Source organism: Ambystoma mexicanum, chromosome 8, assembly GCF_040938575.1.
Source record: "Ambystoma mexicanum isolate Mex_15411 chromosome 8, UKY_AmexF1_1, whole genome shotgun sequence".
NCBI lineage: Eukaryota > Metazoa > Chordata > Amphibia > Caudata > Ambystomatidae > Ambystoma > Ambystoma mexicanum.
In genome coordinates this window covers 906061189-906075661 of record NC_090929.1, presented here as the reverse complement: position 1 = coordinate 906075661, position 14473 = coordinate 906061189, and the positions used below count along the sequence as shown (strand labels likewise).

General features: G+C 45.1%; 1 protein-coding gene across 5 annotated transcripts in view; it reads right to left on the bottom strand.

Annotated features, from left to right (window-relative positions):
* The window catches only part of PARG (poly(ADP-ribose) glycohydrolase), a 2316516-nt gene that overhangs the window by 334189 nt on the left and 1967854 nt on the right, over positions 1-14473 (bottom strand). For all 5 annotated transcript variants that reach the window (XM_069610798.1, XM_069610799.1, XM_069610802.1 and 2 more), the window contains one exon: positions 9901-10006. In XM_069610798.1, the coding sequence (XP_069466899.1) occupies positions 9901-10006 (106 nt within the window). The remainder of the gene's footprint in view (positions 1-9900; positions 10007-14473) is intronic.

Genomic DNA, 14473 nt, shown 5'->3' with positions numbered 1-14473 from the left:
GAGCAGGGCCAGGTCGTCCGGAATTAAAACCATCAAGCATTCTGCCCCCATGAGTGGTCTATAACCTGACTGAAAAGTATGAAGCTGCCCCTATTCTTCTAGGAAGCTTGACAACTGAGGAGAAACAATAACTTTGCTCAATTTCATAATAGCCGGAAGGAGGGAGATAGGCCGATAACTCACTAGGGGCAGAGGATCTAGTCACAGAGTTTTCAACAAAGACGTGACGATTGCATGTTGCAGGGCCGCAGGGATTACCCCATTCTCAAAGGACTGATGGAGTGCTGCAGTAAAACAGTATAATCGTGTCCAACAGAAGGGACTTAAGCAGATGCAAGGGAATAGGATCAGCGCAGGATGATTATTTAAGCTTGCACAGTGCAGCCAGAACATTAGCATCGGAGACAGATTCAAAACAGGTAACAAAAGTCCCACTGCTGCAGATAATTTGAGGGGCTGGTTCTACTGTTCCCAGTCCAGTAGCCTTAATCACCATCCTAATCTTCTCAATCTTATTTGCAAAAAGCAGACTAATGGCATTACAGGTAGCTTGAGAGTGAGAAGGATCAAATTGAGCATGACGGGGCTGAGAGTTCCTTAGTCTAAACAGCTCCTGCAACGAGCAGGATGCTGTAGTTATGCAGTCCACATAGTAAGAATTAGCAGATTTAACTGCCAGTTAGTTTAAAGCTTCAAATGGGTCCCTCAGGTTCACCACAAAGGCTAATTGAGCATTGTATTTCAGAATCCCTGTAAGTTGTTCCGTGTTAACTTTGGCCGAGTGCTGCCAGTTGGCAAAAACATTAGATGTACTTGCCCATGTAACGGAAGGGCCACCAAAAGTGAGAGAAGAAAATGGTCTACCCAGATAGCTGGTAACAGACAAAACGTTACTGCAAGCAAAGAATCTGAAGAAATCAGATTGAGAGTGTTACCTCTGTTGTGAGTAGGCAAATGGTGATGCAGGTAGAGATGGCAGTCGGACAGCCTGGAGATTAAATTTGCCACGAGTATCAGTCCCCACAATGGCTCAAATATTGAAATCAACTAACAGAATCAAATTGGCGTGGACAAACGCAAGGTCAGCAACCAGAGAATCCATTAATACAATCATTAGTCAGAATGGAGGGAGGACGCTAAAACCAGCAATATGTGTACTGACACATTGCTAGAGGGTTGAGTCTCAATTAGTAGCAGCTCACAAGGAACATCATAGGAGATGTGGATGATGGAGCACTTCAATGATGTTAAGTGAATAAGAGCGAGGTTGCCTCCCTTTTTCGGGCTGGGTCGATCAGCTCAAAGTATTAAATATGCAGGTGGCAGAAGTTGGGTTATATCTGGGCCGGAAGAATTCAAGAACCATGTTTCCGTTAATACAAAAATGTCGGGTTGATGCTCAGTCAGCAGCTCACAGATCTCATGACAATGGACAGCTGCTGTTCGAGCATCTATCAGGAGAACAGACAAAAATGAGTCTTGGGGTGCATCATAATTGACAGGGTTTGTTTGTTTATTTATTTATATAGCGCTCTTGACCCGGGGGTATTTATGCGCTTTGAACATCAGGTTACAGGTAAAAGACAATAGTACAGTATTGATAGGGCATAGATAATAGTATTCAAACAATATACATAAAATTGGACATTCGGAGTGCATACATATGTGGTAGGACAGTTATTTGTTGGTTAACCAGGAAATGACCTTAGTTCTGAAGGGTTGGAAAGTAGGTGTAGATTTAATATCCAGTGGGATGGAATTCCAGAGTTGTGATGCCAAAGTTGGGAAGCTGGATCCTCCAGCTCTTTTGAGGGAGTATTTGGGAACTGTTAGTTGTAATGAGTTGGACGATCTGGTGGTTCTAGTGTTCTGTCTTAGTGTAAATTTGTTCGAGAGGTAGGGTGGGGCAAGATGATTGAGGGCTTTGTAAGTAAGGCATATGGTTTTCAAGTCAATTTTCTGTTGGATGGACAACCATTTGCAGGCAGTTCTGGTGGCGGAGATGTGTTCCCTTCTAGGAATATTGAGGGCGGCACGGAGTGCGTTATTTTGTAAAACTTGCAATTTATTGATTACTGTTTTGTTGGCACCTACATAGAGGCTATTACAGTAATCCAGTTTAGACTGAATGAGTGCTCTGGCTAGGATGAGACAGTTGCTAGGGGAGATCAATGGTCTGCAGGCCCTGATTAGTTTACCGGTGTAGGCAGTGGCTGAGGCGGTCATGTTGATTTGTTTAGCTAGGTTGATGTTCGTGTCTAGGTAGAAACCGAGGGTTTTTACGCTCTTGGCAATGGGTATGGTGTTGCCGTCAATAGTGAAGCTAGTGTAGCCGGGACAGAGTTTACTGATAGTGTTCGGTGAGCCGACAAGAAGCAATTCAGTCTTGTCATCATTCAGGCATAGGCCATGTGTGGCCATCCATGCCTGAATGATGGAAAAGACTTCATTGATCCATTTGGCGTCCTTGTTGTAGTTGCCTGATAGCGTGAGGAGTATCTGGGTGTCATCTGCGTAGTTAGTATAGGTGACACCCAGATTGTCCAGCTTGTCGAATAAGGGCTTGGTGAAAATATTGTAAAGGGTAGGTGAGACACAGGATCCTTGTGGGACACCGCAGGTGATGGGTCGGTATGTTTGTCTGAAATAGTGCCTTCCCCCAGTGCTTCACATGGTCAGCCACTGGGAAAACAAATATCATGCGGGGCTAGCTTTACCAGCTCTGCTCAAGCATACTCTGTAATCCCCTTTAGGTGCTTTCCGCTGCCTAATAAATGTGGCACTGAGCAGAGTCCCTCAATGTTATTTTAGCAGTCTATTAAGGCCCATGGCCCCATCGGGACGCGGACAGGCAAAGACGGGCTTGCCTTTTGTGCACCTTTGGTATGCATTAGGTGCACCCGCTAGCTGCGCTGACGTGGATACTGGCACATAAGGGCTAAGTGTACATGTGATAGGGGCATGCAGAGCCTTGCCTGCTAATGAGCACAGACAAAATGCTGCAGCAGCAGGAGAGGCACAATAAGTAAAATCAAGTATACATAAAAGTCAGGCTAAAATGAATTCAGATCAAACTCACAAAGGAGTATTTGAGGTAAAGGGAAGCTTCACACATCTAACAATTTTAAAAAATAACCTACAAGCATATAACGTGGCAGATTTAAAAGAATCGGAATGTTGCTGCTCTTACTTGGGGAAAGGCGATACCAAGAGAAACAGCTAAATAGCAAGTGTAAAGGCCTGCGGGACAGGGGCATGCAGAGTGTTGCCTGATAATGAGCACAGACAAAATACTGTTGCAGCAGGAGAGGTGCTGTAAGTAAAATCAAGTATAGATAAAAGTCAGGCTAAAAGATAAATTCAGATCAAACTCACAATAAAGGAGTATTTGGGGTAAAGGGAGGCTTCACACGTCCAACAATTTAAAACAATAAGCTACGAGCATATAACGCGGCAGATCTAAATGAACTGGAATGACACCGCTATTACAATGATACACCTTGGTGCTGTTTGTTCTACTGTTGTATCTGCCACATGCAATGTTGTTAATGTCCTCTCCTCCTTGACACTTTCTACCAGGAGGGCTCTCTCCCGCTACTCGTGTTTTCCCACTTTCACATAAAATAACCGCTGACAATGTTTCTTTATTACACCTGTCCCTCTTTAGCTTAGGCAATGCTTGCTGATGCTTGCTCAACTATAGCCTCTTCCTCCCTCTGACAATAATGGTTATAATCTTTCTGCAATAATGTGTTCTTGTTATTTTGCCAATCTGGATTAGATGCATTTTGAGGTACTTTGTCAATGGTGGTTATAGTTAACTTGTTGAGTATTGACCATCTTTGTCTTGGCAATAATGTTGGCCTTGGTAGCAATGATTATAACCTTTCTGTCCTTGTCTTTTTACAAAGTTCTTATTACGCCAATGTGACTTCCTTATATTAGTTTGGTATTCAAAATTGTTATCAGTGGACGGCGGTCGATTACAGAGCGTACCGAGATTACCCGACAATGGTAAACTCACCAGTTTCTGCACACACGTCTGCTCGAACCACTGCCACTGCTCGTTCTGCCTCTTCTGTCGCCTCCTGCACGGCAGACTACTTCAGTCTGTTTCCCATGGCCCATGCCAATCGGGAAAGGAGCTTTTTTCACTCCAAGTGCAATCAGGTGCCCGCCAGCCACCGATACACAGCATGCAATAAGGAGAGCTTCTCTCTGCAAGCGGAAAGCCTGCTACAAAATCGCTTTCCAATGCGCAACCACTGCATTTAAGGCCATCAATATTGGAGACCCTCTCAGGACCGTCATCCGCTCCAAAGATAGCAGTGTCTCAGACATCTCCATTTCCTTTCTTCTGCTGCAACTGGTAGCGTATGCAACTACTCCACATTCTGGTTCGAATAGCCTGCACCTGGAGGGGGGCCTTAATATTCAAAGGTCTCACTCAGGTGTGGGTCATTAGAACCAATAGACTGCATACTGCAGTTTAGTGCCTCTTGAGCCCCTCTTCCTCGTCCCAGTACTTAGGGCATTGTGGGACTTGAAGTACCCAGTGTTCTGATTACCTTTTTCATTAAAGGCCTCAATTCTACAACAGGCCATTAAAACTGTAGGGTCTCTAGGGAAGTAAGTAAAAGTGGTTCGCCCGGTTCTTCTGACTCGATTCCCCTCTCATGCGATCCTCCCGCAGAACACTACCCCCAGGATCAGGAAGCACCTGCCTTTCCCTGGCCACAAGAGAAGGTTCCCAGGACAGGGTTTTTCAGATAATCACCTCTGATTCATCAGAGTGTGTAACCTGGATATACTGGAAGATTTCAAAGCCAGACATTCTGAGAGGACCCACACTCTTGTTGAGGCTCCTCCAGAGTGGGAACTCCCAGGAACTTTGAAAAGCCAAATCCTGTCATGGAAGGCATTAGTGCAATGAGGAATGTTTTTATATGCCTCGTTTAATGAGTGTCCATCCGGCATATCAGAGGGATCCTATGGGGTCGGGACCTTAATGTGGGCTGGAGAGGCTAGAGCTGGAGGCTGCTGAGGTAGTGGGTCCTCTGTAGGCCGTGGTGGCAGAGCTGAGGCTGACTGTAGGGTGCAGGACCATTGGTCTAAGGAAGGCTGGGGTCGGTCATAGTTGTGGCCAGAGTAGGCGTAGCCAGTGCTGAGGGTGGAGCAGCCTGAGAGGTCTGAGGAATCACTTGACCTATAAGCCTTTTAAAATAGTCTGCCATGGATTTGGACATTGTTTGTAATCTCTCAAAAAAGTGATCTCCCGGATTAGCCTGGGATTGGGTGGCTGACGTCAGTGTCAACATGACAGTCTATGGTATCTGGAGATGATGAGGTGTACACAATGTGGTTGAAGGGACCCAGTACGATTGCCTGTTCTGGGGGTACGTGGTGTAGGCGTCCATGAATTAGACACAGATGAGGATGCAGCATATGAGTTACGCCAGTCATAGGACTGCCAGCTAGAGAGAGGAATGAAGACCCCGCTAGGTACTGTTGAACGCAAGGGCAATGGAGACTCTCAGCTTCTAGAGGTGTAGATTTCTCTGACAGCTCAGCAGGCGAAGATCTGGACAAGTTTCACATGTCTTTCTAATGGGATCCAGGCCAGCTGAAGGAGTCACTTTGAGTATCATGTGTGAGGGCACCTTGGCCATGCCATAGTGCTCTTTGTGCGCCATTTCATTTTGATCTTGCGACTTTCCGGTTTGTAATATCAGGAATACAAAGCCCATTCCTACCAATGCGGAGTCCCTGGAATCAGGTGTTAAGAGACCCTATGGATGAACCTCGGTGGCAGGGATGAAGGGAGTCTTGGGCAATGGCCTGACAGATACTAAAGTACCCTCAGCAACAACCTCCCCGGTAACACCTCGCCTTTGGAATTAGTTCCGGTGTTAGGCCCTGTAGAGCTCTAGGCACTGAAATCAATGTCAGGCTTTACAGCCTCAGGGCCACCCCCGCGGGGACTTGGTGAGGATTCAGAGAATACCTTCCATACGTAAAAGCCCCTGGGAAGAGTTGCCCAGCCAGGGTGACTGCGGAAAAAAAACGTTCTTACTTCAGATGAGCGTGCAGACCTCTGTCATTGATTTCCAGCAACTTCCCTCATGGAGGGCAGGGAGATCAGCCATATAGGTCCTTCCACCGACAAGTCTATTGCGCCAAAACCCAACAAGACGCACAAGTGTCCGAGACATGGTCAGATCCCAGGCAGAGACAGTACGTGTCTGACACTGGAAAACTCCTGGCGGATGAGCTAAAACTGGTACTAACCGGCATACACTAAATTGTAAAGGCAGTGAGGGATAGGAGAATCAACGTTGAAGAATACTTTTAAAAAAAGTGCAGGGAACTTGGCGTGCTTGAAAAAAGGCCTCTACGCCGCAAGGCATCTCTTCCCAGGTGTAAAGATGTACCGCTGCTACTGTTGTTCCAAACCTGTCTGCATGGAGAAAAGGATTGGCGGTTGGGACCAGGAACATGCATGACAGAGATGCTGCAGAGCAGTATTCGTGAATGTTGCCCGACACTCTTTTCCTTTTTTAAATCGATGCTATGTCACAACATGCTCCAGTCCAATTTCAAACAGACGGTCCCATTAGTATTGACGAAAGGGAACAGGATGTAGGAGTAATGAGCACTAAAAGGCTAAGGTGGTTATTCCTGTTTTCCCTACTTGCCACTGTCGCATAGCGACGCCTTATGGTGCATTTTATTGAAGCTTGATAAGCATCTGGATGAAATGGAGCCAGTTTGATACTGGAAATGTTCAGAACCAGGCATGTTACAAGCAGTCTGAGGTGTAGTGGAGGAAGTTACAATTGTCTCTCTGGAACCAGAATTATGTAGTGAAGGAGGGTCTACCTTACAATACTATACAGTTCTCTTGTTTTAGTGGAAAAAAAATGCTCAAACACTGGAGAAACTCCTGCTTCCGCACCATTTACATGTACGCCTAAAGAAAGGATATGTGAAACCGGACTCAGTCCCAGGAGGTCAACAGAATGCAGCTTCTAGACTTCAGGTCTGAATGCACAAGGGTGTTACTGAGCGGGTAAAAGAAAAAGGGACACATTGGCGGGCAGCACAGATCTCCAATTGACAAGTTTGCAAGCCACACGGTTGGGATTTGGCTTTTTTGACTATCAGAATTAAATCCAAGAAGGCAATGTCAGGGATATGGATGTAAGAGCAGCACAAGAAAAGCAAGTAGCCTAAGAAACTTTAGGGTCACTATTCCCCATAAATCGCTTCTCTCCTGTGATTAAACTGAGCACCAAACCAATGCCTTTTTATGCTAATTGACACATTTATAACTTCCTGATTTCAGCGGCCCATCAAATTACACCATCACACACTGTGACGGATTTTCTTCGGGCTATTGATGATATGAACCTGGCCATCCATTTTCGTTAATGGGAATAAACAAGTAACGAAAATAGTCCTCTATGATTGTGAAATCAATAACCGAGGAGTGAAATATTGATTTGCCTTAGCTGCAGTAGGGTTCATTTATCAAGAAATGTGCATACGTAAGCATTTACATATTTTGCCAAACAATTATAGAAGAAGGTATGCTCAGGGAGTGCATTTAAACTGAATGTCTGGGTGAAAGGACAGGTCAGGTTGGCAGTCGGGGTTAGCTTTCGGTTTAATTAAAAGACTCCAAGTGAGATAAAAAAAGAACATAAGGGTGTAAAGATTTTAAAATTAAGACATCGCAAATGTCACTTCTGTTAATGCTTTACTGGACAGTCTCGTACAATGTGTGTGTGCCAAGTCTCTACATGATTTTGCAGGTTAGGCTTTTCCCTCTGTGACCAAAACCTGTGCTTGACTCTTGGGGTGAAGGGCTGGGTGCCATGGGGGTCAGGTACCACTGCGCACTAAGCAATGCAGAGCACCAGGATAGTTTGGGAGGATGCCCAAACTGATCCGACCACAAAGCAGTCATGTGGCAGGGCCTGTCGCTAATAAGCAACTCATGGTCCGATCTGTTGCGGGACACTGGTAACAGGGAATTCCCTGCTGAAAACACAGCCCTCGCCTGGTGCACTGAACTCCAAGTCAGGCCTTGTGCCCAAATTGGGAATCCCTCCACAATTCCCTGGCACAGTAGTGAGAATGCCTGATATGGAACTGCAAGGAACGCACGCAGTATATGTATGCTCAAAAGTGATAAGGAAAAAAAAGAAATTGTATGCAGATTTGCCACTCTGAGATCTTTCCATTTTCTGGTTTCAGACCATAAGCAGGTGAGGCGAGTGGGACCATAGAGCGCATAGCACAGCTTGCTCCAACCTGCACATGGACGGACTGGAGACCCAAGATGGCGGTGTGCCAATATAAAAGTTCAGTCCACAAACCCACGCAATGAGAAGGTGGCGTGGAGGGAATGGCGGGAAGGCAGTGGTCAAGCAGGGAGTACCCAATCGTTCTCAAATACAAAAACACTTCCACCTGATCCAAGTCATGCAGAGGATGTGCCCGGAGAAGGAGCCAGGCACCCACATAAGTTTGGAGTTTTATCATTGGGGTGTGGGAGGTTGGGCACCGTGGCGGTTAGTGCAAGAACATGATGAAGAGATGGGGTTAACTAGAAAAAGGACGATGGAGAAGGGGAGATAAAGATCGAGTGAAGGATGAAAATTGAAGGCCAGAGAGGAGGAGGAGGGGGAAGCAGAGAAGAGGGATGACGACTCAAAAGATGGCAAGTAAGGCATTAAGGAACATACAGGTGAAAAGAGGAGAATGAGGAAAGCGAGTAGGAGGAGAAAGATCAGACTGTGACACAGATCCCAAAGATGGTAAGACAAAGAAAGGAATCACATAGGTTGGGGAGACATCAGAGGGGGGGAGATGGAGAGATATCATGCAGGAGGGGCCAGAACAGACAGAGTAAGAGAAGGCACACTACAAGCATGAAGGGAGAAGGAACAAGCATGCAGGGAAGCATCATGAGAAGGTAGAGCAGATGTGAGGGGAGCGCAGAGATCAGAAGAGAGGCGAGAAAGAGGGCATGCTCTTAGAAACAGAATTTTTCAAAATTATGGAGGAGACCAAAGAAATTGGGGTATTAGGTAGCAAGGGCCAGCTTCCCCAAACAGAGAAGTTGTACAATATTGAACCCAGCCTACGGACCAGTCCATGTGGCCCAGATCCTGGTGAAAAGGAAAGTCTAGACCTTTACCTGGTGGTCCTCAGCCCTCCCCTTCTTGCTTTGTATGCCAAATGGGCAAATTCTAACAGTGAGAACTTGGACCTAGGGTCTTTTGAGAGTCGGAGGTATCAGGATGAGAAGATGAGAAGACGACAACCCCAACCCAAACATGCCAGTAATCAAGAAAAGACGTTTGGGGCCACTTAAACCACACACCCACATTGTGAGTGAGAGAGAACTGAAAAATATTTGGATCCTAGTTTGAGAGACTTTTGTTGACTTGATCTTTTGCGATTTACTCAGAGACTTTAAAAGGCTAAATTATAAAGACCAAAGCTTCCAAGCACTAGAACTGGGGGCTAATGAACATTGACATATAGAGTTATAGTTTTTTCTTTTTAAATACTTTGCTAGTGGGAGACTTCGGACACCTTAAAATAGAAAAGGTGGACCAAGCAAGGAGAATCCACCTTAAGTAGAAAAACCTAACAACTGCTTGAGGTGGAGAAATAACACCCCTTGAGGATTCCCTGCAGGTGTAGATGGGAAGGATGTGGATAGTTTCTGTACACTAGTTGACGAACTGTGAATAAATATTCCTATTTTAGTGTCGTTTTGTAACTCATTCTGCTGGGCTTCATCACATGCCTTGCTCACTACATCTATCTGTTATCATTATATGTCTTACAAAATTATGCTCTGTTGTTCTCATTTTATGTACCTACCTTTCAATCGACAATCACCCCCAAAGGCTCCACAACCCCAGTTCCCTGTGGCCACTGCTGACAGATTCTGAGAAGACACTCCTGGCCGAGCAAAACCACAGTAGGCCTGCAACAAGGAAAACAATCCGTATAAAAAAAACTTAAGCATGAAACATTGTACCTGAAAAGCCATTTGAATACTACAGCGAGAAAAAGATTTGCATTTTTGGAACACAGCTGGCCACAGAGCAGCACAGCATTCGATGGCACACCATGGATACAGAAGCTGTACCTGAGCATTTGATGCTGGGCTATACCAAGATGCAAACAGGCTTAGCATTATCGAAGCTCTCCTCGCCTTGAGCAACAGGCTTTTCCTTAACTTCGCCTATTTTTGTTTTTAAATGGGCTTATGAGAATCTAGAATGCTGCAGCCAGTTTGCTGATTAGGCTATGAAACCCTGAACACATCTCTGCTGCCATGGCCACCATAAACCGGCTTTCAGTTGACAAAATAATTGCATTAAAATCTCTCAGCATACCATCCGGGCCTTTCCTTCTTATTTGTAGGAGCTTCGCTCCTGTCAGACTTCTTTGTTCATTCGCCACCAATCTAAAGGACTTGCAACACTGCTAGACCTGAGCGACAGATCAGGCTTTCTCCAGGCCCATTTGTTTCCGCCTCAAACTCTCGCCCACTTCACACTAGGCTCATTGACAACCTCCCAACCTAATTTTGTCTTTTATCGCCAGACAATTCTGTGATGGTTGCATTTTACACATTCCACAATGAACTATCTGGCTGCATAAGAAAATTCAAGGAGAACCCTTTGTGTATGATGGGTGTGGATGGGGATGCAAGATTTCAAATGGATGCCATAGGCAAACCATGGTGTACATTACTGTGCAAACGTTGAATTTGCATGTTAGTAGCCGTGCTCTAAAATTACTTGCCACCATTTGAGAATGAAGGTCTTTCCGCAAACCTAACATACATTCAAGTGCAAACTTTAAATACATATGCATTTACTTTAACTAGTAAAATAGAAGTGTTTCAAATAAGATGTAGTTCCACCTAATCTATATCGCCTTGTGAAGTAAACGAAGAGACCCAGCTCTTCCTTCCAGCCAAAGGTCGCCATGTGTGATCTTGGCCAACTGAGTTAGTCAATGGCACCTGGTATGTCAGAGGATGGAGGGTCAGACATTCCCCATCACAGGGGCAACATGCCTGAATATATTGTATTTGCCACACTTTCCCCACACTTACAAGGGCAGCATTAAAAAATAATGTTTTGTCACTTCATGGGCCACGTGTTGGCCTCCTCATTTTGCTTTTATAAAAACTCTACAATGGTGCAGTTTTCCAATATATATTTGATCTCAAACAAGAATGATCAACCATGCACTTTCTAAAAGACTCTGGACTCTGTCAATCATTACATTCATTCTGAACATACAAGTCCATAAAATGAAAAACTATAAATAAATTGCTCCAATATAAAAGATAGCCTATTCCACTATCAATGAAGTCATGAACAGGAAGGCCATGATTAATATAGGGTCAAATAAAACCAGCAAACAAAAAGGAAAATATTACTTAGGATTGAATGCTAATGGACATTTATGATTCGCAAAGCAGTCAAATGGAATCGCAAAGAAATCGGTCACCCGCAAGTTAAGGACTGGCACATGTTTTGCATACCGGGCACCATTACTGGCACTCCTAGACACATGGTGGCTGCACTGGACTTCATATTGAGCGGAAATGCCGACCCGGATTTGCTGTCGGCAATGCTCTGAATTTCCCCAGGCAAATGAGTAGAGGCAGATTGGTACATTAAGTACTGAGAAGAGTTAATGGAGGCCCATTACAAAACAAAAGAAAAAAAACAGAATGGGATGCAGCTGTCTGCGTTTGCACCCTTGGGATTTCCCGAATGGAAATTTGCCAGGGAACGTCTGCATTAAAAAGACGTTTATGGATCCGCAACGCCACCCCAGGGCATTTGGAAGAACATAGACTATGCAGGTGCAACACGTACATATAATGGCAGTACGCGAATCTGGCCATAAGTGATGCCTGTAAGTAAGCATATGAGCCTACACTTAGAAAATGAAATTAAAATGTACCTGGGTATACAATGGCAATAGCTGGCTGCCAGGGGCTCTTGGAAATGTACAGGAGCATCTAGCAATGCACGGCTATATATTGCAGAGGATAAATCTACCTGGCAGATCAACACTATGTGCATGAATGTAAAGCTGAACGTTGACCCATGAGGCAGCACCTGGCACAAAATGGAGATAAATGGAAATGCAAGGCTCTGCTTGATGTATGATGGATTTACATTGGAATCTGAGATGAAACCTACACCAGGCCTTCAATAGCTATCTGACTTTAGTCGGTCCCATCTGGAATAGCAGAGTAGTGCATGGCCAAATTAGATAAATCCAAGCAAATAATGCCTGTACCTTGGCATAAGTGGCTATGGATGGCATATGTTGTCTAACAGGAGACTAAACCGGGCATATGGTGAGAGTGTGGGCATGTGAAAGGTTTAGATGGGCATGTGAGGATGAAAAGGGCATGTGAAATTTTTACTCTCAATGTGAGGACATACATGAGCAGAAATATAATGGCTATTGATGCACTGGACATAAAAGGCTATAATTAGACATATGATAGCTTCGGGTATTCATAAAAGCCTGCATCTGACATATAAAAGCTTTGTTGGTGCTTGCTTTATTTTTCTGAGCACTTCAGGCCTCCCAAATCCTCACTAGGGCAAACTGCTCAGAGCAATACTCCAATACCATACCAGGAACCCAACATCAGCTCACCAGGGAAGCAACAATTAAAAACACATATCTGCATTTCATAGAAACAAACAAGAAAATATGTGAAATACATCATTAAAAACCAACAAAAGCATAGAAGAAATAGAACTTTATAAATGACTTCAAATGTGCAATGTGTTCAGATTGCCTATCAGAGAAGAATGATTCACGAATCATCAGTATCCATATATTTCTGTTACACATAGGAAAAGAAAGAGAATAGAACATGGAGTCATATGAGAAATTACACGATTAAAACAGATAGGTAGAATTGCAGAACAATTATGCAAATGTGCATATTGCTCTTCCCTTCGCCATACCCAGTATGTCAGTCCACAGGGCTATGTGAATGCCTCCGTGGTCACAGGTCTGAATAAATGCCGGGCCATTAAGCCATTATCCTTTCGAGGTCCAAAATATGAGGACCACTAATTTGGGGAACAATAAACATCTGTTCTCAGGACCAAGATGCCTCCCTGAAGGTGAACTTGCACTCTACAATACACCTATTATGTTAAGCCCTGTTGAGTATCTATGCAGGACTTGCACTTGACGAGATATTCCAAGTGATATGCCCCATAATAAGGAAGGGGTGCTGTACTTATCCATGGGAAAGAAACAAGGGCAAAGCGCTTTTCATCACCTTAGGATGGTGCAAGATAAAGAGAAAAAAGCACGAGATCATTCCTGGCCGGGGTGTGCATGCTGGTGCCCCCTTTGCCCCATCCTTGATCGGCAAAGGGCCGGAAGTATGCCACCTGAACATAAAGCTGTTGTGGCAGAATAATGGAGTCTGGCCCTTTCTGGCGACGACACCCTCTTCATTAAGGAGCACGGCAGATTAACAGATAACCCTCGTCCCCAGTCTAGACCTAGACCAACTTTCTTACCCAGAGCTTCAGAGCACATTGCGTGTTTGCCCTGGTTTCACATGAAACCATACAGTACAATTCGTTCCCTATGAAACCTTCAAATGTAACCAAGATGTTTTATTGCACTTTTCCGTGTAACGCAGCCAGCGCTACCATATATGCATGGCTTCATTGGTTACCAGGTCCTTGCATTGTGGTGTAGGACCTTCCCAAGTGTGTTGCCCCTTTAAGGGGATGTGTCCCTCCCCTGTGTATTGCCCTTATGGCCCAAGCTAATAAAAGAAGCCTCTGCAGACAAGTGCAACAGAACAACTGCAGACTCCCAAAGAGGAACGACTGAGTCCGTGTCTCACAGGCCTGCATGCCCTGATGCCCTGGTGGCAGAGGTCTGCATGGTGAGGGGCATGGCTGGCTGTGCCCCCACTCCTGATGGTGCTGGTGTCCCATAGCTCCATGGGGCCGGCTGGATGTCCAGAGCAGGCCCCAACCCCCGCTGCACTTGGCCTCCAGTTAGTGCTGATGTCCTAGCACTATGGGGGCCCGCTGGGTGTCCACAGTGGGCCCCCTGTAACATGCAGTGAGAACGGTCCCAAATAAAGCTACGGATGGCTCCTTGTCACCAACAGTACTTCTGCAGTAGGGAAGCACATCTAACACACGCTTGGGTTGTCCTTAGTTGCCTTAAAGCACTTGATAGCTTCCCTTTGTAAAGTGAAAGTGGTTTCCCCAGAGGAACACCACTTTTCATTTCCAATGCGTAGTTCTGGTGCGCGGATCATCTGGTCACTCTGTGTGTGTAAAAAGTACAAAAGGTTGACTCGAAAACGGAGACACCAGGCCCGTACAATCTTTACCACTCAATGGGTTACACGCCTAAAGGC